We start from the raw sequence: 26,461 nt of genomic DNA, 5'->3' as shown, positions 1-26,461 counted from the left end.
TTTCTGGGGCCTTGTCTAACAGGCTGCGTGGATTAATTCCTCACTAGGCAGCTTCCCAAGGACTGCCTATAGCTCTAGCTCGTTCCCTCAAGGCTTTTTTTGAAGGTTTCCGAGCATTCACAGGGTCCGTTGGCTCCGCAGCCTCCTCAGCTGGCGATGTAGCAGCATTCATATTCCCCCCCCCCTGGTTTTCGTCTGGGGGATAGCTGCAATAGGCCATTATATTACTCAGGCCTGGCGTTCTTTCGGCTAATTGGACGAGACTTTGGGCTAGTCCCAGCTTCCTTATTTTAAAATAAAATACAAAAATAATAAACAAACCAGATCAATTCCAGGATTGATAAAAAAAATTTTTTTTTACCAAAAGGGGTGTGTGAAACAACCGTGGTGATACCCGGCCTTGGTGTAGGCCGCATCCAGACGAGCCAACCGTCTTATATTAACTCAAATAATTTTTTTTCCAGCTTCTTCTAGATGGCAGATGACAGTGCTTCACGTGGCCCTTCTCTGAAGGCCAAATCCAAATCTCATTACCTGCGCAACCAGGCACAGGAGACCTCCAAAGCCTCCCAGAAGGATGCCCTCAGACGCCACAAGGCACTAGAGAGGGAAATAGATAGGCGGTCTAGAGAGTCAAGCTCCGTGCCTCTGGCTCCTCCTCCCGCCACTCCCTCACCCTCCCCCCAACCTCCTCCCCCCCCCCTGCTCAATCCTCAGCCTCGCTGCCTAGGCAAGCTCCTGAAGCTACTTTCACTCCCACTGCTGCTGGCCTGCACCCGGAAGAGCCACCTGAACATCCCATGGCTGAAATCCCTGAGAACATGAGATTATGGATGGAGTTTGCCATCCGGCAGGGAATCCCGCAAGGGCTCCAGCAGATGGGTGGTCCAGCCCCGCGGCCTGTGGCCCCTGAAACCCAAGTTCCATCCGTCAGATCGCTCTCCAGGTCGGATGCTTCGCATGGTCAGGTAGTATCCCAGAGGGAATTGCCTCTCTCAGGGGGTAGAGGAGGAGGAGGCGCAGGAGCACGGGGCCCCACCCAGTTTGGGGAAGAGGAAGATCTCGACTTGGGGTCCATCATCTACAGCGAACCCCTCTCGAGGGCAGACCCAATGGAGGGGAGATGTCAGAGGATGAAGGCCTCACCCGGACCAGCCCACCTTTGTGGGGCTGTTTAAACCGCACCTGTTCAGGTCAATTCTTTTCAAGGCCAAGAATATCTCTGGCCTGACTCCTCACCCCCCACCTGAGCCTGTAGCCTCGGGGGCCCCCACGACTCCATCTTCACTCAGCCCGTGGTAGAGACCGATGTCATTCCGGTCCCACCTATCTTCTCTGATCTGGTCTCCAGACAACTGGCCTCCACGGGGGCGCCTCCGGCCCCTTCCAGTCAGGACAAATGTTTCTTTAACCTTGACCCGGAATTTTCCCTTCTGCTCGATCCCCCCTCTGTTGACGATCCTATCGTGGGTCTGGCTTCCTCCTCGACCCCTAGTGATGCCTTAGAGGCCCTGAAACCAGAGGACAAGCGAGCCGAGCTAGCCCTGCGCTGTGCCCACCAATCCGACGCTTGGGCTATTAGAGCGGCCACGGCCGTGTCCTTCTTCACCAGATCCTCAATTAGGTGGCTCCGGCAGCTTAAGCAACACGTCCCCGCGTCCAATCTCAGGGCGCAGCAGGACATCGCAAAGCTCACGGCCGCGGCCGAGTTCTCGGCCGACGCTACTTATCAGGCCGTGAAATTTTCCACCAGAGCCATATCCTCTCAGGTCACTGCTCGCCGCTTGCTTTGGCTCCGCCACTGGCAAGCGGACGTCAAAAACAAGGTGAAACTGGCATCCGCTCCCATTTCGGGGTAATTGTTTGGCCCGGTTCTCGACCCCTTCCTGGCCGAGAGCCGCAACAAGCGTAAATACCTTCCTCGCTTTTTGGAGGTCTGACCCCAGAGCCCCCGCCTCCTTTCGTCGAGGTTCCTTTTCGGCCCTCCTTCCAGGCCTCTTTCCCCCTAGATACTTCCAATCCCCCTCCTACAGACCCCCTCCTCCGCAAGACCGGGCGGACCCAACCAAGAGGTCCAGAAGGGGTGGTCCCTATAAAAGGCCCTTCCGGGGATCCGGGAACAGGCCCTTCCGCCGCTCAAGATAATTCAACCCTCCTCCCCCCTATCGGCCGCCGCCTCAAGTATTTCGCCAGCCGATGGGAGGCCACCACTACCAATGCATGGGTCAGGGACAAGGTCCGCTTCGGCCTTGCCCTTGAATTCCAGTCCCCCCCTCCTGATTTTTTCATGCCCTCCCCCCTTTCCAGGAACCCTGCTAAGAGGGCCCTCATGGACGCCGCCATTAGCCATCTCCTCGACATAAAGGCTATCCAGCCCATTCCCGCAGATCAGCGGGGACGAGGGTTTTATTCCCATTTGTTTGTAGTGCCCAAGCACTCGGGGTTGGAGGGCTATCTTAGACTTAAAAGACTGAATTGCTTCCTAGCCCCTCGCAAATTTAAAATGCACACCTTGCAATCAATACTCCTGGGAACCCGGCGAGGGACTGGCTCACCTCAATTGACCTCTCCGAGGCATACTTACGCATTGCAATTAGACCCTCCCACTACAAATTTCTGCGGCTTTCCTACAATAAGCAACATTTCCAGTATGTTGCTCTCCCCTTTGGCCTGTCCTCCGCTCCAAGGGTTTTCACTAAAGTCTTGGCGGCCCTGGCCGCTCACCTGAGATCCTTCCCTGTCCGTCTCCATTGTTACCTGGATGACATTCTCATCCTGTCCTCCTCAAAAGATCAGGCTCAAAGAGACACTAGGCTCACCCTTGCTACCCTTCAGGACCACGGGTTCCTGATAAATTGGAGGAAAAGTCACCTTTCCCCTTCTACCCGGCTTATTCACTTGGGGGCGGTGATCGACACCACTCAGGAACTAGTTTTCCTGTCCCCGGACAGGTGGCTCAGCATCCAACAATCCATCAAGCATATCAGGCGGGCAAAGAAAGTGTCTCTGTTAGATTTGTCAAAACTGTTGGGGTAGCTGGTTTCATGTATCTCTGTTATCCCTTGGGCCCATTTCCACACCAGGTCCCTTCAATGGTTCCTGCTTCCGCATCAGCGTTCAGGAAGGAGCAACTCAAGACTCCTGGTCAGAGTCCCTCCAAGAGTCCTCACGTCCCTCCTTTGGTGGACCAGATCGGCCATCAACAAGGGCCACTACTTCAAGGAGCCCGACCGGCTGACTATCACCACAGACGCGAGCCTCCTCGGATGGGGCGCTCACGTCCTCTCCATCTCATCCCAGGGCAAATGGTCGGCAACAGAACGACTCTGCAGCATAAATTGGCTGGAGCTCCACGCTGTCTACCTGGCGCTTCGCAGCTTCCTACCTCAAGTATGCGGGCGCCACGTCCTGGTCCTTACAGACAACGTCACGGCAAAGGCCCATATCAACAGGCAGGGGGGCACCCAATCAATACGGCTCATGAGAGAGGCCGAACACCTATGCCGATGGGCGGAAGCAAACCTGTCTTCCATCAAAGCAGACCATATCTCGGGGCCTTAAACATCCAGGCAGATTGGCTCAGCAGAGCCACCCTAGACCAAGCAGAATGGCACCTCCACCCATCCCTATTCAGGAGGCAGTCTCAATCTTCGGTCTTCCCAAGGTGGACCTCTTTGCATCTCCCCTCAACGCCCAGCTACCAAGGTTCTTCTCCAGGTACCCCTCTCACGGGGCGGAGAACCACAACACCCTCCGTTGCCCTTGGCCCCCAGGGCTCCTTTATGCCTCCCCTAACCCTCATCCCCAGGGTGATACACAAACTGATCCTGGAACAAGCAGAAATTCTTCTGGTGGCCCCTTATTGGCCCAGACGCCCTGGTTTGCGGACCTTTCGCAACCTCTCGGTGGCCCCACCCTGGAGAATCCCACCCGACAAGATTTCCCTGTCCCAGGGCCCTCTTACACACCGAACCCCCAATGGCTCCAATTAGCCGTCTGGAGGTTGAGCGGGACCGCTTAAGGAGAAAACTTCTCCAACCAAGTCATAGACACCATCCTGGCAGCCAGACGGCCCTCGACCACACGAATCTACAATGCCACGTGGGTCGCTTTTCAGTTGGGCTCACAGACTCCAGATCAATCCCCTCTCTCCTCCATTGCTCAGGTACTGGAATTTCTTCAGGAGGGTTTCAATAAGGGCCTATCCACTAACACCCTAAGACGGCAGGTCGCAGCCCTGGCAACCGTTGTTTCCCTCCGATAGTGGGGGTTCCCTCTCTCATCACCCCCTTATCCGGGCCTTCCTCAGGGAGCTTCCAACCTACACCCCTGACTATACACTGTTTTCCCACCTGGGACCTCAATAAGGTCCTGGTCTCTCTTACCAAGCCCCCGTCGAGCCCATCAGGAGGCCTCCCTCCAGTTCCTCACCCTCAAAACTGTTTTTCTTGTGGCTATCACATCCGCTCGCCGGATCTCGGAGATGGCAGCCCTTTCCATCAGACAGGACTTATGTGTGTTCCATTCAGATAGGGTGGTTCTCCGACCTGATCCTACTTTCCTCCCAAAATCAACTCAGCTTTCCACAGAGCTCAGGAGCTCATCCTCCCGAACTTCTGCCCCAGACCCTCTCGGAGAGGGAGAGACAGTGGCACACCCTTGATGTGAGGCGCGCCTTAAGAATATACATCAAGCGCACCCAACCATTCCGGAAGTCAGAAGCCTTGTTTGTGTCCTTTCAGCCTAAGTCCCTCGGCCACAAAGTGACTCCTACCACTGTGGGCCGTTGGATTAGGGCCGCCATCTCTAAGGCATACCAGGCACAGGCCCTACCTGTTCCCTCTGGCGTGACCGCGCACTCTACTAGAAGCGCGGCTACTTCTGCCGCATGGGCCACCCAAGCTTCAATAACTGACATCTGTAGGGCTGCCACCTGGGCATCCCCATCCCCATCCCCTTTTATCAGGCATTACAAAATCGATGTATTCGCTTCTGCTGAGGCCTCCTTTGGCAGGCGGGTCCTTCAGCGGGTTCTTGAGGTTCCAGGGGAGATTCTGCACCAGACGGGATCCCGCCCGCAGGACTCGCCAAGCTTTGGTATGTCCCATCCTGGATGCTCGTAGCAGCTCTATGGAGAAGGGCGTTGGTTCTTACCTGATACGCTTCTTCTCATAGAGCTGCGTGAAGAGTCCAGCCCCACCCATTACCCGTCTGGTGGGGAATCTCGTTTCGACCAATAGGTTAGTCTTTAGTTAGGATGAGAGTAGGGTCTTCCTTCTCGTCTTCGCAAAACTGGGGAACGCCAAGAGGACCACGTGATGGGGAGGAGCGTTCCTCAATTTCAAGCTCAGCCTGTGAGAGCCGAGACTGGAGCACCTCCCATCCTGGACGCTCTACGCAGCTCTACGAGAAGAAGCGTATCAGGTAAGAACCAACGCCCCATCTCAGTCCTCCATCTTTTTTCTCTCTAAATAATACTGGAGCTGCGATATGTGCCCTGCCTGGTCTAATAAATTCTCTTGCCATATTAGTGTCTGTATTTTTTTCATTTCATCCATTTCTTGTGGAGTCATGGAATACATTCTGGGTTTTGGTAATTTGACACCAGGTAACAACTTGATGGCACAGTCAGTTGGTCTATGTGGGGGTAATTGGTCACTGCCTGTCTCATTGAAAACCTCAGCTAAATCATGGTATTCCGATGGATAACCCAAGTTTGCTCCATGAGACATTAAACCAGCCATTTGTTCACCAGGTGGTTCAGGACCTGCAATCAACCTGATTTTCCTGAACCCCTCTTCCCATAAAATAATGGGGCCCCACTTATCCAACCAAGCCAGTCCAAGAATTACTGACTCTGTCATTTGTTGTACTACCACAAACAAAAGTTTTTCCCAATGATCCCCCATTTTCATTTTTACTGTCTCAGTACGATACTCAGCCAGCTTTCCACCCAATATAGATCCATCTACTTGTTCAAATCCGAAGGAATCTTTAATGGGATAATTTGTAATCCTAGTTTTTCTACAATATTATATGTTAATATACACCTTGTACAACCGGAATCAATTAAAGCCCCCGTATCCAAACTTTTATTTGTTTTTATGTTGGTAAGAGTGATGGTTATTATAAATGGCGGAATAGCTTCACTTACCGTAGGATCCTCTATTGTCTCATCTTCACTTTCCACTTCTTGCACCAACCCCTTTCATGCTGTGGGGATAGCTTCATCTAATTTTCATTTGGACTCAACAGTTGAATCCATCTGACCCACACCATGGGACCATTCAGGCGTTCTTTATTTCTGTCTCCCACTTTGTTCTCTTCCTGACCCTCTTGTCTCATTCGTCTTCTAGGACTTGACAAAGGAGGAATTAGGCACTCAGCCACTCAATGACCCGGCTGATTACATCTATAGCACTGAAATGTGCCCCTACCCAGCAGTATTTTAGGTGGCGTTGAACAAAGTGATGGAACGCTGGGTCATACAAGGGGTCAGACACGTTGGCCAGGAAGATTTTCTCCTCTGCCTTTCAATCTTCGTAGTCCTGAATCTACCTCCACTACAGCTCAGTACCAGTCTTGCAACTTTGTTGGCAAGCCTCTATATAAGCACACTTGTCCCAACGCATAATCCAACCTTTCCCTGAAAAGATGTATGAACAGTCGTTCAGGACAAGTGGGTACCCTTCCAGCAGCTCATTGAAACTCCTGTACATATTCTACTGCTGGTCGCCCTCGTCGTTTAACTGCCAATAGGTCTTCCTCCACCTGTTTTAATTTGGAATCATCGTCAAATCTCTGTCTCAATGCTTCGAGGAATAATTCTACATCCGATAGCACAGGAGATCGCATACGGTGTAAATCAGCAGCCCATTCACCAGCTTCTCCATCAAGTACACTGGTGAGGGCTACTATTAATGCCCAATTGGGGCGGATAATATTTACCATATAGGTCAATATGATTGATCACCTACCCGAGGAAAACAGCTTCCCTATTGGGATCTCCGTTAAAAGTTGCTTGCAATTGAGGAGGATCCCATCGTCCTTGCGGACTCCACAATGTTCTGCTAATATCCTGTTGTTCCTCTCCATGACCCCAATCTGTTATGGAGTCAGAAGTTCTTCCAGGTAAACCTTTTTGACCAGGGGGTGCAGAAACAGTATCAAAAAATTTTTTCGATCGCAACTCCTGTCTTTCCAATGGTTTCATTACTTCTACTCCCGGAGTTACAGGACTGGAACTTCTTAAGGGCTTCCCTACCAATGTACTGCGCTTCATGGTCTGACCCAGTTCCTTAGACAAAGGAGCCATAGAGGCTTCCTGAACAGACAGTTCTCCAAATTGTAATCATAACATATCAAATGTAGTACTACCTGGAGGCATACAACTCCCTTCATCTCCTCCCAGCCATCTCCTTACCCTCCAGTCCTCCAGTGCTACACCCCTTCCATAATTGTTTTGTTGTGTTCTCCAATCCTCTAGGCTTTCCTTAGCAACGTCAGGTGGTTCACTCAAACACACCAACTTCCTTATCTTCGCCCTTACCACGGGATGAGATATTGTTTGGGTATGAGGACCCGCCGGATTTTCCCCCTCCGTTTTCTTTCTCTCCTCTTCAACATCCTCAGCAACCTCCTCCATTGCTTCTACCATTGGCATTTCTGGCTCCAGCCCATCAGCCATATCACAAAGTCCAACAGCAACGCAACAATAAACAAAGGAGTGCTAAGCTTCTCTTAGCTGTGATTCTGTAGAGCGTAGGCAATAAGTTACAAACTGAGCGGTTTGTAATTCTTTTTTATTGTTCCTAGCACAGTAACCGGCAAGCACAGATAAACCGAACAAGGTTAGCACTGAAATCAATCTTCTTTCAGTGTAATTTAACCCTTTACCCCACCCACCTAATCGCAGTCTATCTCCACCCTGCACTTTCCAATTACCCTATTAACGCTATAATGTGACAGCCTACATCGCATACTAACTACCTGCGATTCCCAGCTACCCTGTATGCCTCCCGTTCCCTCGGTCACCCTCCTTAATCCTTCACCCCGTTTAATGTTACATGCTGATAAACACCATCATCCCTACTCCCCCTCTTCATGGATTTATTGCCCTGGTGTTGTTCGTTGCCAGTTCTTCATAGCCGATCATGGACATGTAAATAAGTTTGAGTTCCCCTCCTCAACTTAGATTATCAGTCATTAGAACGTTATCCAGCAGTGTTGTTTGCTTCCTCCGCTCCATCTCCCTCACTCCCCTGAAGCTTCAGATTCTGGTGAGCGAGGCGTTTCACAAAGCCTGACAGCATCTTTCAAGTCCAGTACTGTGAACCAAGCATCCTGTGGGTTGATCTGGCCTAACAATGTGTAAGGATTAGTGACTGCTGCATGCAATGTCACAGTATTCTGATTGACAAGTCTTAAATCCAAAACTATTCTAAAGGAGCCATCAGCCTTCTTGACTGGTAGGACAGGAGTGTTCCAAGGTGAGGAAATGGGTCTAATCAATCCCCACTGAAGGAACTTCTTTACCACTGGCTCTAGTCCTAACCTTGCCTCTCTCTTTATGTCATATTGTCTGATGTTTGCAATTTGGCATCCTGGTTTTAAAGGGATGGACACTGGTTGTACAAACACTGCTTTTCCTGGCTTCCCATCTGCCCAGACCAGTGGTGGTATTCGACCGGTTCTGCCCGGTTCTGGAGAGCCAGTAGGAGCGATCAGCAGAGGAGACCGAACCGGTTCTCTCCACTGCTCTAATGGCTCTGCTATTGGGCCCACCCACCCGCCCGGGCTCCCATACTCACCTTTATCCGCTGAATTTGAAGCGCAGCTGCTCTGCGCAGTACAGAATAGTGCCATGCAGCAGCTGCTGAAGCGACCGAGAGATCGTACAGGCTTGCAGGAGGTGAGGTAGAATGCACCTGTGCAAAGTGCCCATTTGGCACACATGTGCATGCAAAGTGTGTGCATGTGCGCAAAGCACACCCACCAAACCATGCCTACCGAACCAGTCGCAACAATATTTGAGTCCCACCACTGGCCCAGACCCAGGGTTTCACAGCCTGACTGATTTCTATAGGTACCTGGCCTGTTCTTACTTCTGACAAAGCCATCAGCCTCCATGAGGTTTCAGGTGGCATTTTCATTATGTTTTTCCCATCCTTGAAAGTTACAGTTGCCTGGAGTTTGGTTAACAAGTCCTGCCTCAGTAAGGGAATGGGACAGTCTGCCATATAGAGAAACTGGTCAGTCAGGAGTGTTTTTCTGACTTTACATTCCAGAGGCTGAAGAAAAGGAGCTGCCACTGTGGCTCCTGAAGCTCCCATTACTATGAGGTTGTCTGTACTTGGTTTTGTTAGCATTTTATTTACAACAGATCTACTTGCACCAATATCAAGCAACAATTTACAATTTTCCCCCCTATAAGAACTTCCACCAAGGGTTCAGAGGTTGGGGAGCTGACTTCTCCCCTCCCCTGACCCTTTCAGTCTTCTTCATCTACCATTGATAAGAGTGTTTGACACTCATTTTTCCAATGGCCTCTCTGTCCATGACGAAAGCATTGGTTAGACCCCAGGGAGGGGCGCCTTCGGCCTCTTGACTGGGCCTGACATCCTAACTACCGATCCCTGCAAACCACCTCCTTGTACAATTCTTCCGGCAGTTGTTCCCCTGGCCTCCCGCCTTTCCTGTCGAAGAGCCTCAGCGAGAAAAATTGTGTTTCTTCTTGCCCTTTGAAGTTCCTTCTTCTCGTCAGCTTGAGCCCGATTAGTATACACTTTGTATGCTAATTCCACAAGTTCAGAGATCGCCTTTCCTGGGGCCCCCTCTGTCTTCTGTAATTTGGCCCTAATGTCATCTGCAAACTGACCAATAAAAATCATATTGACCATTCTCTGATTTTCCTCAGCCTCAGCCTCAGGATCTAAATCTGTATATTGTCTAAAGGTTTGATAAATGCATTCTAGGAATTCCCCTGGATTTTCATCCTTTTTCTGTTGAATTTGGTAGACCTTTTCCAAGTTCTTAACCTTTGGGGCCCCCTGCTTGAGTCCTAACAAAACCAAGGTCTGATAGTTTTGCAGCTTAACGAACTGAGGCTCCCAATCTGGCTCCTGCAGTGGACATGTCCAGTCCGGATCTGTTGCATGATTCTTCTGCAAAGCCTTATCCATGGTTCCCCTCACCATCCTTCTTTCCTCTGGAGTTAACAAAATTTCCATCAGACTTTGTATGTCAGCCCAAGTAGGCTGGTGAGTTTGGAAAATGGATGCAAAAAGGGCATACATCTGGTCTGGATTCTCTCTATAATTAGGAATTTGATTTTTCCAATTGTACAGATCAGCTGTTGTGAATGGAGCATACACCAATGCCTTACGTGGCTCCCCCTCAGCTGCTTGCAATACTGTTTCTCTTAGGGGCAATTGGAATTCTGGTTCAACTGCTCCCTTAGACCCGGTGTGTGGTCTGGTTGATCCTGAGGAAGCCAAACCTGTCCCTTCAGGAACCTTTTTGGTCTCTTTCCTCCTGGCACCACCTACTGGGACCATTTGTTCTTCCAGACCGGTATCTGATTCCTCCTTTTGTCTCCCTGGGTCCCCTACCCCTTCAGCGCCAGCCACCTCATGCCAAGGATACACAGGTGGAGGGCACTGGGGACCAAGGTTTCCTGGGGGCCATTCATTCTCCACATGTTCCAGAAGAACTGTGGAAGGGGCACTAGGTTTCTTGAGAGTCCTTTTTTTCTCTCCACACATTAGCATCAATTTGCACCCACACTCTTCTAATAACATAGGACTGTTGTCTAGTTCAGTAAAAAAATTCAGGTATTGTATCTCAGTCTGTCTCTCCTTTTCCTTCAAAACTGTCTTTAATTCTCTGATCAGATGACTGTCCACTGACCCATGTAGGGGACAGAAATCACCTGGTCATAACAATCTCTCATGGGGCCACACTGACATACAATAAGAGCAACTTTCGTGCCAATCCGCCCCCCTCCTAATTCTCGGAAATTTGCTAAAATACTGTGGGCACCGATGACAGAGACCCCCCTTTTACTGTTTCAGTTTTAGATTTGTTGTCTGAGATTTTTCCCCTTTTTGCCTTGCCTCCTGGAGGTTTATTACCCATCCTTGTGACTATTTCTCAGGGGTCTTCCTAAGAGTGTTGTAGTCCTTCCACCCTGGACTTCCCACCTTACAACCCCTGGGGGCATCCCCCGCAATAGTCTGCACCTTGTCTTGTAGATGGTCAAGTTTGACCACGCAACCTGAGGAAGCCTGTTTTTTGTTTCCAATGTCTTCCTCCACAGTGGAATTGTTCACACCTTGATTTTTCTGGGCTTTGATGTTTCAGTCCCACACTGTCCAGGGACTTATCTCAGGACCAAGTCCAAAAGTAGGCAGTTTATGGCCATTCAGTCACCCTTTCTCTGAGCCAGTATGGCATGTGTGTCCACTCCAGGAGCCCTTGCTATTTAAGTTCCCCGGTCACAGCTCAGACAAGCTCACGAGGACTTAAGGGCAGCTGCCCTGGAAGAACGCACAGCCAAGGTACCTGGCCGGATATAATTCTTAGGAACCATTGGCTCTGCTCTCAACTGCCAACTTACGTGACCTGGAGGCCTCCCCTTCGATTTGTCCCTCAGGCAGTGGTGGATCCAAGCGTGTTTGCCCACATTCTCCACCAAACTGTTGTCCCCCAAACTGGGCTCTTGCTTGGTGTTGAAGCTGATAAGTCACTGGAAACAAGTTATGGTACAAAACTATGCTTTTATTTTGGTACCAAGATACAAGGACCTTGGTTCAAAAGCTAACCAAAGGCCCCAATTACAATCTTACAGCAATTTTTATAGTCAAGGGGTGGTTGCATTCAGCCCTTTGCCCTTCCCCCCATAATGTATGCATAACAGATAATATTGATTGGTTATTTGGATCTCAGCCCCCTACATAGCTAAATGTCGCATCTGTTTTTCACCCCAGGTCATGGGTATCTTGCAAAGTGTCCTAGTTTCACGTGCCAGCTATGTGGTTTTTGGGGTTTTTCATGTAAACAAGCTATTCTTGTCCCTAATATCCTGGCTAGTGGTTTAAGGTGTTAAACTTCTGCCTCACTAAGAATGTGCGGTTCCAACCCCTTTCCTATTGCAGAGCAGTTCAAGGTAGCTCCCCACCCCCACAACCTCTCTTTCCGCAGAGAAAAGTAAAAGTTTTAAATCTTTGTGTGAGGCAGCACCCCCCACCCCCGCTCCCCCCTTCCTTCTGTAGAGAGGGACAGGAAGGAGCAAGGCTGCTTAAGGCACAGAAATTAAGACAAGAGAAAAAGTTTTATCAGAATTAATATTCCTTACTCTCATGTCCATTCCATCCATACCTGGATCCTATCTCCACATATGACCCTTCCTCTAATCCCCAGGGTCTCCTCTGTACATACATTCCATCACCTGATCCTTCAACTCTGAATAGCTTATATCCTGTGACAATACCTTTAATGCCATCAAATATCAGCATCCAATATTTGAGGGGCTGCCCCAGAGAGGAGGGGGTCAAGCTATTTTCCAAGGCACCCGAAGGCCAGACAAGGAATAATGGATGGAAACTGAACAAGGAGAGATTCAACCTGGAAATAAAGAGAAATTTTCTGACAGAACCATCAACCCATGGAACAGAGGTTGCCCTCAGAAGTTGTGGGAGCTTCATCACTGGAGGCTTTCAAGAAGAGACTGGACTGCCATCTGTCAGAAATGATGTAGGTCCATGATGGTGAACCTAGGGCACGCGTGCCGGAAGTGGCATGCAGAGCCATTTCTGCTGGCACACAGGTCGCCTGGAAGAGCCCCACTGTGCATGCACAGGGGAAGACACGTGTGTGGGAGACATGCATGCGCAGGGGGCAGGGCGCATGGGGGTCTCATGCATGCGCAGAGGCACATGGCGTGGGGGGTCTCGTGTATGTGCAGGGGGTGGGGGTTGAGCACATTGCATCATAGTTGCAGGCACATGTGCGCGCACTTTTGGCACACGATGTGGAAAAGGTTAGCCATCACTGGTGTAGGGTCTCCTGCTTGGGCAGGGGGGTTAAAATGTGCCTCTGCCTACCAGCATCCATGAAACAGTATTTGCTGTGTGAGCAAGAAGGAGACAGAAAGGAGCCTGGGCATGGCTTAGCTCAACTGTTCTGTACTAAAGCTGGCTGCTGCTGTGAAACTAAAACTGAAAGTCCTGTCTGTGTTTTGCATTTGGAACAGATTTCTTTCCAGGTGGGGAGGGGGAGTAGAACTCCTTAGCATCAGAGCGTGTTAATAGTAATATAGGAAATACTAATGCTCTGGTGGTTATTTCAAAAAATCCTTTCTTATTGAGCACCTAGAAGCCAAGAGGAACATACGTGCCAAATTTCCAGTTTGTAGGCTTTACGGTTCTGGAGATTTTGTGATGATGCGTGAGTGGTCTTTCACTTTTATATAGAGAGATTTGCTATCCATCTCTCAGGTCAGGTGACTCTGAGTGGCTTGTTTCCTGGTTTATTACCTAAAACAGATCGTTGGGCTCCAACCAACTACTGTTCATCCATCAGACACTCATATCCTTTAGAACACTGGTCCCCAACCTTTTTTGTACTAGGGACCAGTTTCACGATTATTCATCCTTTGCGGCCCGGTACAAAATGATCCACGGACTGGTACCGGCATCAGCATGCACGACCAAGGCAAGGCGACCTGAGCGACCGGCCAGCCAGCCGTCCCCCACTTCTTCCCGCCACCTTCAACTCCTCCTTTGTACCTTCTTGTGGTCGATGGGCTTTTCGGGTTCTTTCTTAATCTCCTCCTGAGTAACGCGAGACTCCACCGCCATCAGGACGGCTCTTCGTTCGAAGCCACCACCACCCCTTCCACGAAATTAAGGCGCGAGGATTCCTTCAGCACCCAAACGCCGCTTTCCAACCAACGACCAACAAGCTCACCCGGAAGCACTTTCTCAAGCGCCGTCGAAACAAGATGGCGGCGCCCAAGCAAAGTAGGCCCTAGTTTCATCTTTCATTCTTTGTGGCCTGGTACAAAATGATCCACAGACCGGTACCAGTCCGGGGCCTGGTGGTTGGGGACCCCAGCTTTAGAAGACGGAGGATTCTCACCATTTCTAACTTTTAATCATACTTTTGATTTTCCCCTGGCATTTTCTCCCAGGCTCCGGCAAATGAGAGTGAAATCTCCCTTGCTTCATCACTCTTGTCATTGTTTGTCTTTCTGGCTAAATCTTATTGATTTGATTGTAATGGTTGAGAACTTCTGGAGACATTGAAAGTCAGGGTTTAATATTATTATACATACAGGTTTAATATTATTGTCATTGTTTTAATCAACCCTGGCCTGCTGTTGTGCTTTCACATGCCTCTAAGTTCAGATGGATTGCATATACTTAGTTAGACTTAAGTATTCGTTATATGATTCATTCAGCTCGGTATCCTTTGTAATCACTAGAAAATATTACTTTCTGGCCAAGCCTGTGAAAAGATATTCTGTTCAAAGGTAAATTCACTCCAGCTGAGATTGCCCTGGGTTTCTCTACATCCAAAGCAGCCTTCCAGAAGGAGGAATAAAAAGAAGGACTTAATAAAAATTCATTTCATGAAGAGAAGGACGAGGGGGGACACAATAGCAATGTTCCAATATTTGAGGGGCTGCCCCAAAGAAGAGGGGGTCCACTTATTCTCTGAAGCACCTAAAGGCAGGAGAAGAAACAACGGGTGGAAACTAATCAAGGAGAGAAGCAACCTGGAATTAAGGAAAAACATCTTAACAATGAGGACAATTAACCAGTGGAACAGCTTGCCACCAGAAGTTGTGGGTGCTTCATCACTGGAGATTTTTTAAGAAGAGAATGGACAACAATTTGTGAAGAATGGTACAGGATCTCCTCCTTGAAGAGGGTTGGACTAGAAGACCTCTAAGGTCCCTTTCAACGCTGTTATGCTATTCTTCTGAATACCAATTCACCAAATGACCATCTTCCTCTGCTCTTTGAGATTATATTCAGATATTTGAATTCAGTTGGACTAGATGACCTACAAGGTCCTTTCCAACTCTGTTAAACTGTAAATCTGTAAAATATTAATAACCGCTAAATCAAAGATAATGAAGGACAGGCAAAATCTTGAGGCCTAAATCTAATTAATAGCTTGGAGAGAGAGTCATTTTGGATGTTAATTACAAGTCAGCTCTTCTCAGAAGCACAGCTGGTAATGAAAAGATGTGAGGGCTTCCTCTGTTAGCTATAAATGCCGGCAAAATTTCTTAGCCTGGTGTAATCTAAGCCAGAAATGCAGATGAATGAAATATCTTCTTTATTTGTGCATCAGCAAGGAGAGGTCCTCAGAGATAGAAAGTTAGCCGATCCATTCCCATCTCTCTTTAGAACTGAACCAGAGTGGGATTCTGCAGAGGGAGTGGACAATGGTGGTTTGCTGAAACCTTTTTTTCTCCTTTCCTTGCAGACGCTCACTGGGAAAGAGATAGAGATTGATATCGAACCGACGGACAAGGTATCAGCCCTCAAAAGAATGGGGTGGGTTTTGATCTTGCTTGGCTATCCTTACTTGTCCTGCTTTGCCTTCAAACATAATTCACCCTCAGCCCCGACGGTCTATATTTGTAGAAAGAGAGGAAAGTCTGTATTTGGAGCTTCTGTGTAAAGTAGGGGGAACTCCTCCTCCATGGCCCCACCCCTTCTTTCTATAATCTTTATAAAGCCTTAGTAAGGCCACACCTGGAGTCCTGCATCCAGTTTTGGTCATCAGATTACAAAAAAAAGATATTGAGACTTTGGAAAAAGTTCAAAGAAGAGGAGCTAAGATGATTAGGGGGCTGGATAATTTAATTTAAATGAGGATAATTTAATGTAATCTAAGCAGGGCATACAAATTGAATGCTTCTGAGATGATTACTGGAGATTAAAACATACAATGAATGATTGCAGGAACTGGGTTTGGCTAGTCTAGAGAAAAGAAGGATTAGGAGGGACATGAAAGCAGTATTCCAGTATTTGAGGGGCTGCCCCAAAGAAGAGGAGGTCCACCTTTTCTCCAAAATGCTTGAAGGCAGGACAAGAAGCAACGGATGGAAACTCATCAAGGAGAGAAGCAACCTGGAATTAAGGAGAAACTTCCTAACAGTGAGGTCAAGTCACCAGTGGAACAGCTTGCCACCAGAAGTTGTATTTGCTCCATCACTGGAAGAGACTGGACAGCCACTTGTCTGAAATGCTACATAGGGTTTCCTGGTTGAGCAGGGGGCTGGACTAGCAGACCTCCAAGGTCCCTTCCAGCTCTTTTCTGATTGATTGATCTCCAGATAATTTCAGGGAAGGGGATTTAGCCAGGATCACAGAGAAACCACCCCATCCATAGCCCCAAAGGTGCGTTCACCTGGATGGGAATCCCAGCCACTTTCCTAAGCCCTCCATGTAGTTCCTGGAGAAGCTCTTCTGACAATGATCAGATGTTGATGGCCTACACAGTAGCAGCTTTGCAAAGCGGCCATAGGTTGGAGAGAAGATGCTTGGGTGTTTTCTTGGAGAAGAATCAAACATTACAGCAATGATTCTCAATCTTGGGAAATGGAAGATGGGTGAACATCAATTCCACCCATCTTCAAGTGGTCAAGCTTAAGAAATACAGTATGTTACAGGGGTACTGAGGCTTTCTGAGTTTCAAAGCTTTGTGAATTTGCCATGTGGTCCTCCCAGGCATGAGCCAAACATCTAAAATTGTTTTTCAAACTTAGCCACTTAAAGATAAATGGCAGGCTGGCTAGCTGGGGAATTCTGGGAGTTGAAGTCCACCCATCTTCAACTTGAGAAATACAGTATGTTACAGGGGTGCTGAACCTAACCCTAACCCCCTGTTACTTGTTACGGGCCTTCCCTCCTCCCAATGGGTGGTAGTTAATAGCTGTTCTATGGGGAAATTGACCTTACTCTCTTTTTTTCCCTTTCTCTGTTTCTTTTCAGGTGGAAAGAATAAAAGAGCGGGTGGAAGAAAAGGAAGGCATCCCACCTCAGCAGCAGCGACTCATCTACAGTGGCAAACAAATGTGAGTTTCAACCAGGGAGTTTGTCACGCCAGTATAGTTTTTTATGCTGTTTTTTTTAGCAGGAGGGACATGAAAAAATTTGAAAAAAGTCCATCAAACAAAACCAAGCCGAGAATGCTTTGAAAAGCAAGGGAGTCGCAGTTCACAGCCTTCCCTTCAAAGGAGCAGAGTCATTAGGGAAGCGGAGGGAAGTCGGAAGTCATGATCACATGAGGTCCTCACTTAACGCCCTGCACGGTCCTCATTTAACAAGGGCAACTGGGACCTATCAGGATTGCTGTTTCTCTTACCCATGCATTCAGGTGAACATCCCGCTTTACGACTGCATTGCTTAGTGACAAATTCTGGTGCCCATGCCGGTCATTAAGTGAGGACTACCTGTAATTTGACCCTGCTGAGGCTGGAGTGACAAGTCTGGATTGATTCATTTCATGAAATCATTAGCCATCCAAGAAAACCTATCCATTCCTCCTTTATATATAATAATTTCCTCTAATCCGCTACAATTTAACAAAACCCAGAAACGAAAATTGAAATAACAATAAGAATATTTTTCTTGGGTGGCCCTAAACATGTTCTGGGAATTCACATTTTTCTGTGCAGATTCTTTGATAAGATCAATGCAGGCACTCCTCCACTTACAACAATTAATTTAGTGACCGTTTGTAGTTACAACAGCACTGAAAAAAGTGACTTATGGCTGTTTTTCACATGACCATTTTTCACACAACGTTGCAGCATCCCCGAGATCACGTGATCAAAATTCGAACACTTGGCAACTGACTCATATTTATTATGATCGCAGTGTCCCCGGGCGGGTTCACGTGATCCCCTTTTGTGACCTTCCGACCTACGAAGTCCAGGGGGAAGCCAACCGTGCTCCCATCTTAACAACTGCAGTGATTCACTTAACTGTGGCAAGAAAATGGGGCAAAATTTCACTGAACAAATGTCTCATTTAGCAACATAAATTTGGGGGCTCAGTTGTGGTTGTAAGTCGAGGACCCAAAATAGGAACCGCCACATACCTGCCATTTAAAAGACAATCAAAAGTCAAGGAAACAAAACAACCACCCTGAAGACATTTTCCCTCACACCCAACACCCAGATATGGAGTAAACAGGACCAGATAAACAATTAGAAGAAAGATCATTTTGTCATCAAGGAAGAAACCTCACCCTGATCACAACTGACCTGGCAACCAGCCAACTTCATTCCCCCAATCCTGATGACATTCCTGTCAGGGTTCCAACGGATGCCCTAATTCATGAGCCTCGAGCCAAGTTTCAAAAGAAATCCAATTATTTATTAGGAGCAACATGTTGGCACTTTCCCAAGTGCAGTCAGCTCTGTCCCATGTAATTTACTGCCCACCTATGACCCTGTTTCCTCCCTCTTCCCAGGGTGTACCATAAATCACATTCTCCAATGGAGCACTTTCACGGACTGTAGAAAACACTGCCTCTCCGGCTAGTTCTAGTAACCTGGGATACAATCTGGAGAAAGGTATGCGTGGAATGTGCTTCTGGTCATAGCAACCAAGCTGCTCCATTAATTCTCCTGCCCTCCTGCCTTTGGCAACTTGAGAGCAGGCCAGGAATGCTTTACAAGTTGACAGTTCCCTAGCTTAGTAACGAAACATCTGGAGGAAAACCCAAGGCTCAGCCAATCCCAAGAACCCAAAAGTTCAGCTCTAATTGTCAAAACAATCTAAAACTCGCTCCGAAGATATACAGACAGTCCTCGGCTTACGATCACAATTGAGCCTCAACATTTACCCGGTTCAGTGAGGCATTGATTAAGTGAGTTTGTCTCCATTCTACAACTTTCCTCAACACGTTCGTGAAGTGAATCGCTGCAGTCAGTTGCCAAACGTCTGAATTTTGATCACACAAACATGGGGATGTTGCAACGGTTTTAAGTGTGAAACATGGTCATAAGTCCCTTTTTTCTGTGCCATTGTAACTTTCAACAGTTATAATGGGAAATGTTGTAAGTCGAGGACTTCCTGTAAATGAAATTTTTGCTTAATGCCCTTATTTCTTGGAGTGGAAAATCTGAATTCTCTAACTTGATGCTATTGATTACATTTTCTCAAGTTGAATATCAATCATCTTTTAATGACCACAGAATGCCTTGTGGGGTGGAGTCTAGGCAACTGAAAGGAGCTAGCAGAGTGTTTTTAATGGCTGGATGCCCTTCCTGTTGCCAATGCAGAGGTTTTTTTGTTCATCAGATATATTCTCAATGTGCCCAGAGAGAGAAATATCTGCCTCTATCTAGGATCGAACTCACAGCCTCCTGATTGTGAGGCGAGAGCTCCTCCTCTAGGCCGCCGCACCACTCCAAGTTGAATATAATCAATGCCTTATTGAAATCAACACATGTCCAAATTCTGAGTCAAGCATGTTATTTTAATGAGTAATTCATGTTAAAAGATTGGATTTATCTTGCCAGTTAAAAGACTTTTTGAAGAATCGGGCAATTCGGGATCAAATTGGTCCTTTTTTTTCTCAGACCACACCCCCTGGCCACCAGATTTCTAATGTACCCTGGCAATGATATAAGAGTCCAGATCCCCAAAATTGGGGTTCACCCCCTGCTTTTGTCTCCCCCACAGGAATGATGAGAAAACAGCTGCCGACTACAAGATCCAGGGCGGCTCCGTCCTTCACTTGGTCCTAGCCTTGCGTGGAGGCCTGTGATGATGGTGCCCCTAGCCCCACCATACCACCCCCTTTTCCCCAAAGGCCCCGGATGTGGGTGAGCCTCACCCCCCTCCCTTGAGGCGTCATTTGAAGCCCATTGGGTTCAAATCCCAGAAGGACTGCCTGCCATCTCTGCCTCCTCACATCTGTTTATTTGCAAGCTGTCATTTGAGAGAGGTTGGGGGGATTGTGTTTTGGGGGAACGGGGTGCTCTTTTAAGTTATCAGGGTGCAGCCTCCATCTGGCTGCATGTGGATAAGGATGCATCTGCTGTTTTTCACCACCTGGGTTCCAAAATCTCTTTCCCCGTCATCCCCATCATGTCATGGTCAATAAATGTTTCACAACCGTCATGGCATCTTTTGTGTCTCGTGGGGTCTGGAGGGTTTTCTCGTGTGTGTGTTGATTCGGATCGCCTTTGCTAAGTCCTCGACATACAACTGTAATTCTTAATTTACAACCGGTCGCTTAGGAACGGTTTGAAGCTAAGACGGAGCCCCCCCAAAAGGTACTTAAGACCAAGTTTTGACACACACACACACACACACACCCTGCCACATCGCCATTTGTGCGCTCAACAACTAGCCTTCCATGACTGCCATTTTCTGTGTCTCGTGGTCACATGACCACAATTTAGGATATTGTTTCGGGCCAGAAACTGGCATTTTACATCTGGTTTCCAACAAATGTCCATTGCAGGCAGTTGGTTTGCTTAACCTCATGATTCACTTAACGACCATTGCAAAAAAATAAATAAAAATCCTGTACGGTCCTGTGGTGAGCTGCTTAACAACCGACACACCTTAATCATAATTCTGGACTCAAATTATGGATGTAAGTTGAGGACTACTAACATTTGAGTGGAGAAAGTTAAAATATTCATATTTTCATCAGGTCGATAAAATTTTGGTGGAGACCCACATCCAAGTTTAACTTCTCTTAAAAAAACCCCTTTTTTTACTTTTTTATTTATATCCTGCTTTTGCTTTATACAATTCCAGGTGTTTTTATTTATTTTTAAAAATGTACATCCTGCGTGACACAACCTTCAGCAACTCACATGATGTTCTCGCTTGTATCTTCCATGACAACAAGGCAGTGAGGTGGGTGGGGCTGAGCACCTGGTCAAAGGCATCCAGCTGCTCTTTGTGCCTAAGGTGGAACTAGAACTCACCGTCTCCTAGTGATTGGCCCAAAGTCACCCAAGCGGCTTTCATGAATAAAGTAGGACTATAATTCAGTGTCTCCTGGTGATTGGCTCAAAGTCCCAGCTGTCTTTCTTGCCTAAGGCAGGACTAGAACTCCCAGTCTCCTGATGATTGGCCCAAAGTCCCCCAGCCGGTGTTGAGGTAACTCCCCATTAGGAGAATGAGCACATACAGGGAGACGTAGTGAGAGTAGTGAAAAATAACACACAAACAGCACACACATACACTGTACAATAAATGTAGGATTTTACTTTTCATAAACGTTTTAGCAAAGTCCAAGATAAGCAGTTCAAGTCATTCACAGGTAAAGCAGTCAGTGTTCAGTTGAGGGATAATCCAAATATCAAAGTCCAGTATCAAAAAACAGTTCAGTAACAGACTTACATCAACGAACAGTAACAATCATCAGGAGAAACGGCAATTCTCTTCCAACAGAAGAAACAGAGACTCACTGAGACGAAACAACCCAGGTTTCTGGCTCCATCTTATGGCCATTTGCAGAACCATATCCCATTACAATTTTAGCATTCTCTTAAAGAATGTCTATCCTAGTTTATATATTTCCAACCCAAATAACTGTTAGGTGACTTACATTCCTAACAGCCGGCTTTCATGCCTAAGGCAGGAGTAGAACTCACTGTCTCATGATTGGCCCAAAGTCACCCAGCTGTCTTTCTTGCCTATGACAGGACTACAACTCACCATCCCCTGGTGATTGGCCAGTCAACCAGCTGGCTTTTGTGCCTAAACTGAGACTAGAACTCACTGTCCTCTAGTTGTTGGCCAAAGTCACCCAGCTGGCTTTCATGCCTAAGGTGAGACTAGAACTCAGCGTCTCCTCATGATTGGCCCGAAGTCACCCAAGTAGCTTACTTGCCTAAGGCAGGACTAGAACTCACCGACCCCTAGTGATTGGCCCAAAGTCACCCAAGTGGCTTTCTTGCCTAAGGCAGGACTAGAACTCAACTTCTGGTGATTGGCAAGAGGCTAGCATATAAACAGTGAACCCTCCTCTCACATTAATGATATTCCCTCCTCCTCCCTAAACCCCACACTCCCCTTAGCACTGACAATGTTCCCTAGTCAGGTCATGAAATGTCTGCAAAAACCAAGCTCAGAGAGCCCCAAGGACCCCACAGTCCTCCTCCCTCCCACCCACTCCCCTTAGCTCTGATAATGTTCCCTAGTCGGGTCATGAAACATCTGCCAGAAAACCACTCAGCTCAGAGGGCACCAATCACACACCCTCTCCTTTCTTTAGCGACCATTCCAAGTTACGATGGACGTGCTAGAAAGGCAGGGAGGGCTCCAGCAGCCCAGCTCTATCTCCTTTTTTTTTCAGTATACGTTTTATTTTTATTCACAAACATTTTTTTAAAACAGTTTTATTAGTTTTTCAAAACAAACAAAACAAACAAAACATAAAAACATCCAGCTTTCTTTGATAAATATACAGTGTGTCGGTTGGTTTACCAGTTTTTTTGTGCATCCATTTCGTCCCAATTACAGTTACATTACATAATAACTCATATTATCAATCAAAAATTATATACCCTAGTATCACTATTATACAATCATTTGACTATGATTTTATTCATTCATACTTTGCAAGATAACTATAATTTACTTAGTTTATTTTATAACAAATCATATAATCATGCCAAATCTATCCTAAAAACATTTTATAAATATGATATCAAATAAAAAAGAAAAAATATATATATATTCATTATTATCTAAAATTCTAGATATTCTATTTATTGTGTTTTATCATCCAACCATTGATAGAAAAGGTCCCAAATTTCATAGAATTGTTTATCCTCTTGTTCTCTAATTTCAAATGTCAATCTACTCATTTCAGCACATTCCAATATTTTCTTAATAATTTCTTCCTGCGATGGTATTTTCTCATTTTTCCAGTTTTTAGCAAATACAATCCTAGCCGCTGTTAATACATTTTCAATCAAGTATTTCAAATCTTTACTATATGTATCAGGTAAGATTCCCAATAAAAAGATCTCTGGTTTCAAGTCTATGTGTTTCTTTGTCATTTTTTCCAACCACATGCGAATTTTAGTCCAGTATTTTCTAGCGTCCTCACAAGTCCACCACATATGGTAATATGAGCCAGGTATCTGATGACATTTCCAACATTTTTCAGATTTATTCTTGAACATTCTTGCTATTCTTGTCGGGGAAAAGTGCCACCTGTAAAACATCTAATACAAATTTTCTTTATAAGCTGTTGACATTGTCATTTTATAATTTTGAGACCACAATTTTTGCCATTTCTCTAAATCAATCCCATATCCAAAATTCTTCCCCCAAGCAATCATAGTTTCTTTAACTTGTTCTTCCTCTAGTTTAATTTCCAGTAAATAACCGTATAATTTTTTAATCACCTTTTCATCAGTACCTGTCAAAATCTTATCTAAATCAGTCAATTTATCATAAAATCCCTCTGTTTTAAAATCTTCATCATACCTTGAGTGTATTTGCGCATATGAAAACCATTTCATCTTTATTCCTTGTTCCTCTAAGTTTTGCATCGATTTAAGTTCACCCTTTTCATCCAGTATTTCCCCATATCTAACTGTTTGTTCCTTCTTATAAATTATAGGATAGGAAAATGCTTCAATGGTCGATAACCAAACTGGAATTTTCAAATAACATTGTTTTTTTATCTTCTCCCAGTTTAACCACAAAGACTCCCGTATATGATGTCTTCTAAAATAGCCCTGTGTTTTAGTTCCCTTATACCATAGAAAAGCATGCCAGCCCAACAACAAATCATGACCTTCTAATGTCAACAATCTAGTCTTTCTTAGTGTTATCCATTCCTTGGCCCACATCAAATTTGCAGCTTGATAGTACAACTCCCAATTAGGCAAACCAAAACCTCTAATTCTGGCATCTTGTAAAAGTTTTAACTTTATTCTCGCTTTCTTACCTTGCCATATATATTTCAACACAATTTTATTTAAATCTTCAAAATAGTCTTTTCCAAGCCTAATTGGTATTGTTTGAAACAAGTATAAGATTCTGGGTAGAATATTCATCTTGATTGTAGAGATTCTCCCTATTAATGACAATTGTAGATTTTCCCATTTCTTCAAATCTAACGCTATCTGTTGTTTAAGTTTAATATAATTGTTCTCTTTTAATGTACTACATCTTGGTGTCAAATATATCCCCAAATACTTGACCTTGTTCGTAACTTGAATTTTCAATAGATCTGCCAGTTCTTCTCTTTGTCTTAGTAACATATTCTTTGTCAAAATCTTTGTTTTATCTTTATTTATTTTCAGACCAGCCACCACACCATATGTCTCTATCTTTTCCAATAATTTTGGAGCTGTTTCTAAAGGATCTTCCAAAATAAAGGCCAGGTCATCTGCAAAGGCTTGCAATTTAAATTCTTCCTTTTTAATTTTCATTCCTTTTATGTTTTTATCATCTCTAATATTTCTATTCAACACTTCCAAAGTCAATACAAATAGCAAAGGTGATAGAGGGCATCCTTGTCTTGTACCTTTTCTTATATTAATAGAATCTGTAAATTCTCCCTCTATTATTACCTTTGCCGTTTGCTTATAGTATATGGCTTCTATTGCTTGGATGAATTTTCTGGCAAAACCCACCTGTTCCAATAATAGTAACATAAATCTCCAGTTCACATTATCAAATGCCTTTTGGGCATCTAAGAATATCAAAGCCATTTGCTTTTCGGGATGTGCCTCATAATATTCCGAAGTGTCCAGGATTACTCTCATATTGTCTTTGATTTGTCTCTTTGGCAGAAATCCATTTTGATCTGGATGAATAAACTTATTTAAGTATTTTTTAAGTCTTTCTGCCAAAATTGAAGCAAAGATTTTATAGTCTGCGTTTAGTAAAGAAATAGGTCTATAATTCTTGATTTGCAGTGGATCAGCCTCTTCTTTTGGAATAAATGTAATATAAGCTTCTGACCATTTTTTAGGTATCATCTTCTTTGACATAGCTTCATTCATGACTTCTAGCAATGGAATGCTCAATGATTCTTGAAGTGTTTTATAAAATTCTGCCGGAAGCCCATCTGGACCTGGTACTTTCCCATTGTTTTGCTTCTTAAATGCTTCAGTTAATTCCATCATTGTTATATTGCTTTCTAACATTTTTTCAGTCTCTTTAGGTATCTTAGGTAGATTAGCATTCTGTAGATACTGTTTGACTTTTTCCTCATCAGTATTCACTTGCTTATATAGTTGCCCGTAAAAGTCTCGAATAATTTCCTTTTTCTCTTTATTACCATAGCAAACTTGGCCTTGATCATCTATTAACTGTGATATTTTCCTTGATTCTTTCTCCTTTCTCAATTTGTATGCTAACCATCTACCCGGTTTATTTGCATCTTCAAAATAGTTCTGTTTGGCACTTCTAATTTTCTGTGCCAATTCTTCTTTCTCTATTTGACCCATTTTATGTTTAATTATGTCCAATTTTAGTTTAATGTCTTTTTTTCTGTGGCATTTTCTGTAGTTCTTTTTCAAGTCTTTTATACTCATCTTCCAAAACTTTAGTGTCTTGCCTTTTCCTGATGTTCTTTTTTCTTATATAGTCTATTATCAAGCCTCTAGCATATGCCTTCATTGTGTCCCATACATTCTGAATTGAAGTATCTTCTTTTAATTTTCTCTAAAGAAAAAGGCCAATTCTTTCTCCATCCATTGTGTAAAATCTTTTTCCTTTAAAATAGTATTATTTAGCATCCATCTCGATCTTTTTTTTTGGTCCTTTCCATTTAATTGTCATTGGATTATGGTCTGCCCAAGTACTTGTTTCAATGTTTATTTCTTGAATGTTAGATATTAATTCTGTTGAGATCCAAATCATATCTAATCTGGACCATGATAAATGTCTATTTTAATAAAAAGTATATTGTTTGGTTTTAGCATTTATTTCTCTCCATATATCTTTTAAATTTAATTCATCTATCATTTTAAAAAAGGATTTAGGGAGAGTCTTTCTGTTTTGCTTTGTTATTGTTGCTGTATAGTCTAGTTTATTGTCCACAATTCCATTAAAATCTCCCATCATAACTGTATTAACGTAGTCCAGTCCAATTATTTTCATATGTAAGTTTTTGTAGAATTCTTCCTGTTTATCATTCGGAGCATAAATTGCAATCAGGAGTGTTTTCGTGTTATTATCCATTATTTCCACCATTAATACTCTTCCATCTTCATCAGTATGAATCAATTTTGCTGGGATAGCCTCTTTAATGTGTAAAACCACTCCTCTTTTCTTACATTGAGTCAATGTACATTGAGTCAGTTTGTTTTATTCACAAACATTTTGAACACAGTGTATTGTCAGGGCATGTCATTTACAGAATAGCAAAAAGAAAACTTCTTCTTCTTCTTCTTCTTTTTCTTCAGCGTTTGTCTCGCGCTCGGGCGAGGTCCGCT

The 26,461-nt window shown here is 45.2% G+C and overlaps 1 protein-coding gene and 1 long non-coding RNA gene across 2 annotated transcripts in view; both read left to right on the top strand.

The window, feature by feature from the left end:
* Positions 1-20,156, top strand: part of LOC113450732 (ubiquitin-like protein NEDD8) — a 145,008-nt gene extending 124,852 nt beyond the window's left edge. The window contains exons 2-4 of the mRNA XM_026722016.2: positions 15,499-15,546; positions 17,013-17,095; positions 19,716-20,156. Coding sequence (XP_026577801.1) covers positions 15,499-15,546; positions 17,013-17,095; positions 19,716-19,800 — 216 coding nt within the window. The 3' untranslated portion in view covers positions 19,801-20,156. The remainder of the gene's footprint in view (positions 1-15,498; positions 15,547-17,012; positions 17,096-19,715) is intronic.
* LOC148123744 (uncharacterized) overlaps positions 1-26,461 on the top strand; it is a 283,335-nt gene that overhangs the window by 197,035 nt on the left and 59,839 nt on the right. The window lies entirely within an intron of this gene.

This window comes from Pseudonaja textilis, unplaced genomic scaffold (assembly GCF_049901715.1).
Source record: "Pseudonaja textilis isolate UNSWEBS1 unplaced genomic scaffold, rPseTex1.2 PTEXSCF20, whole genome shotgun sequence".
Lineage (NCBI taxonomy): Eukaryota > Metazoa > Chordata > Lepidosauria > Squamata > Elapidae > Pseudonaja > Pseudonaja textilis.
This window is presented reverse-complemented; position numbering and strand designations above follow the sequence as displayed.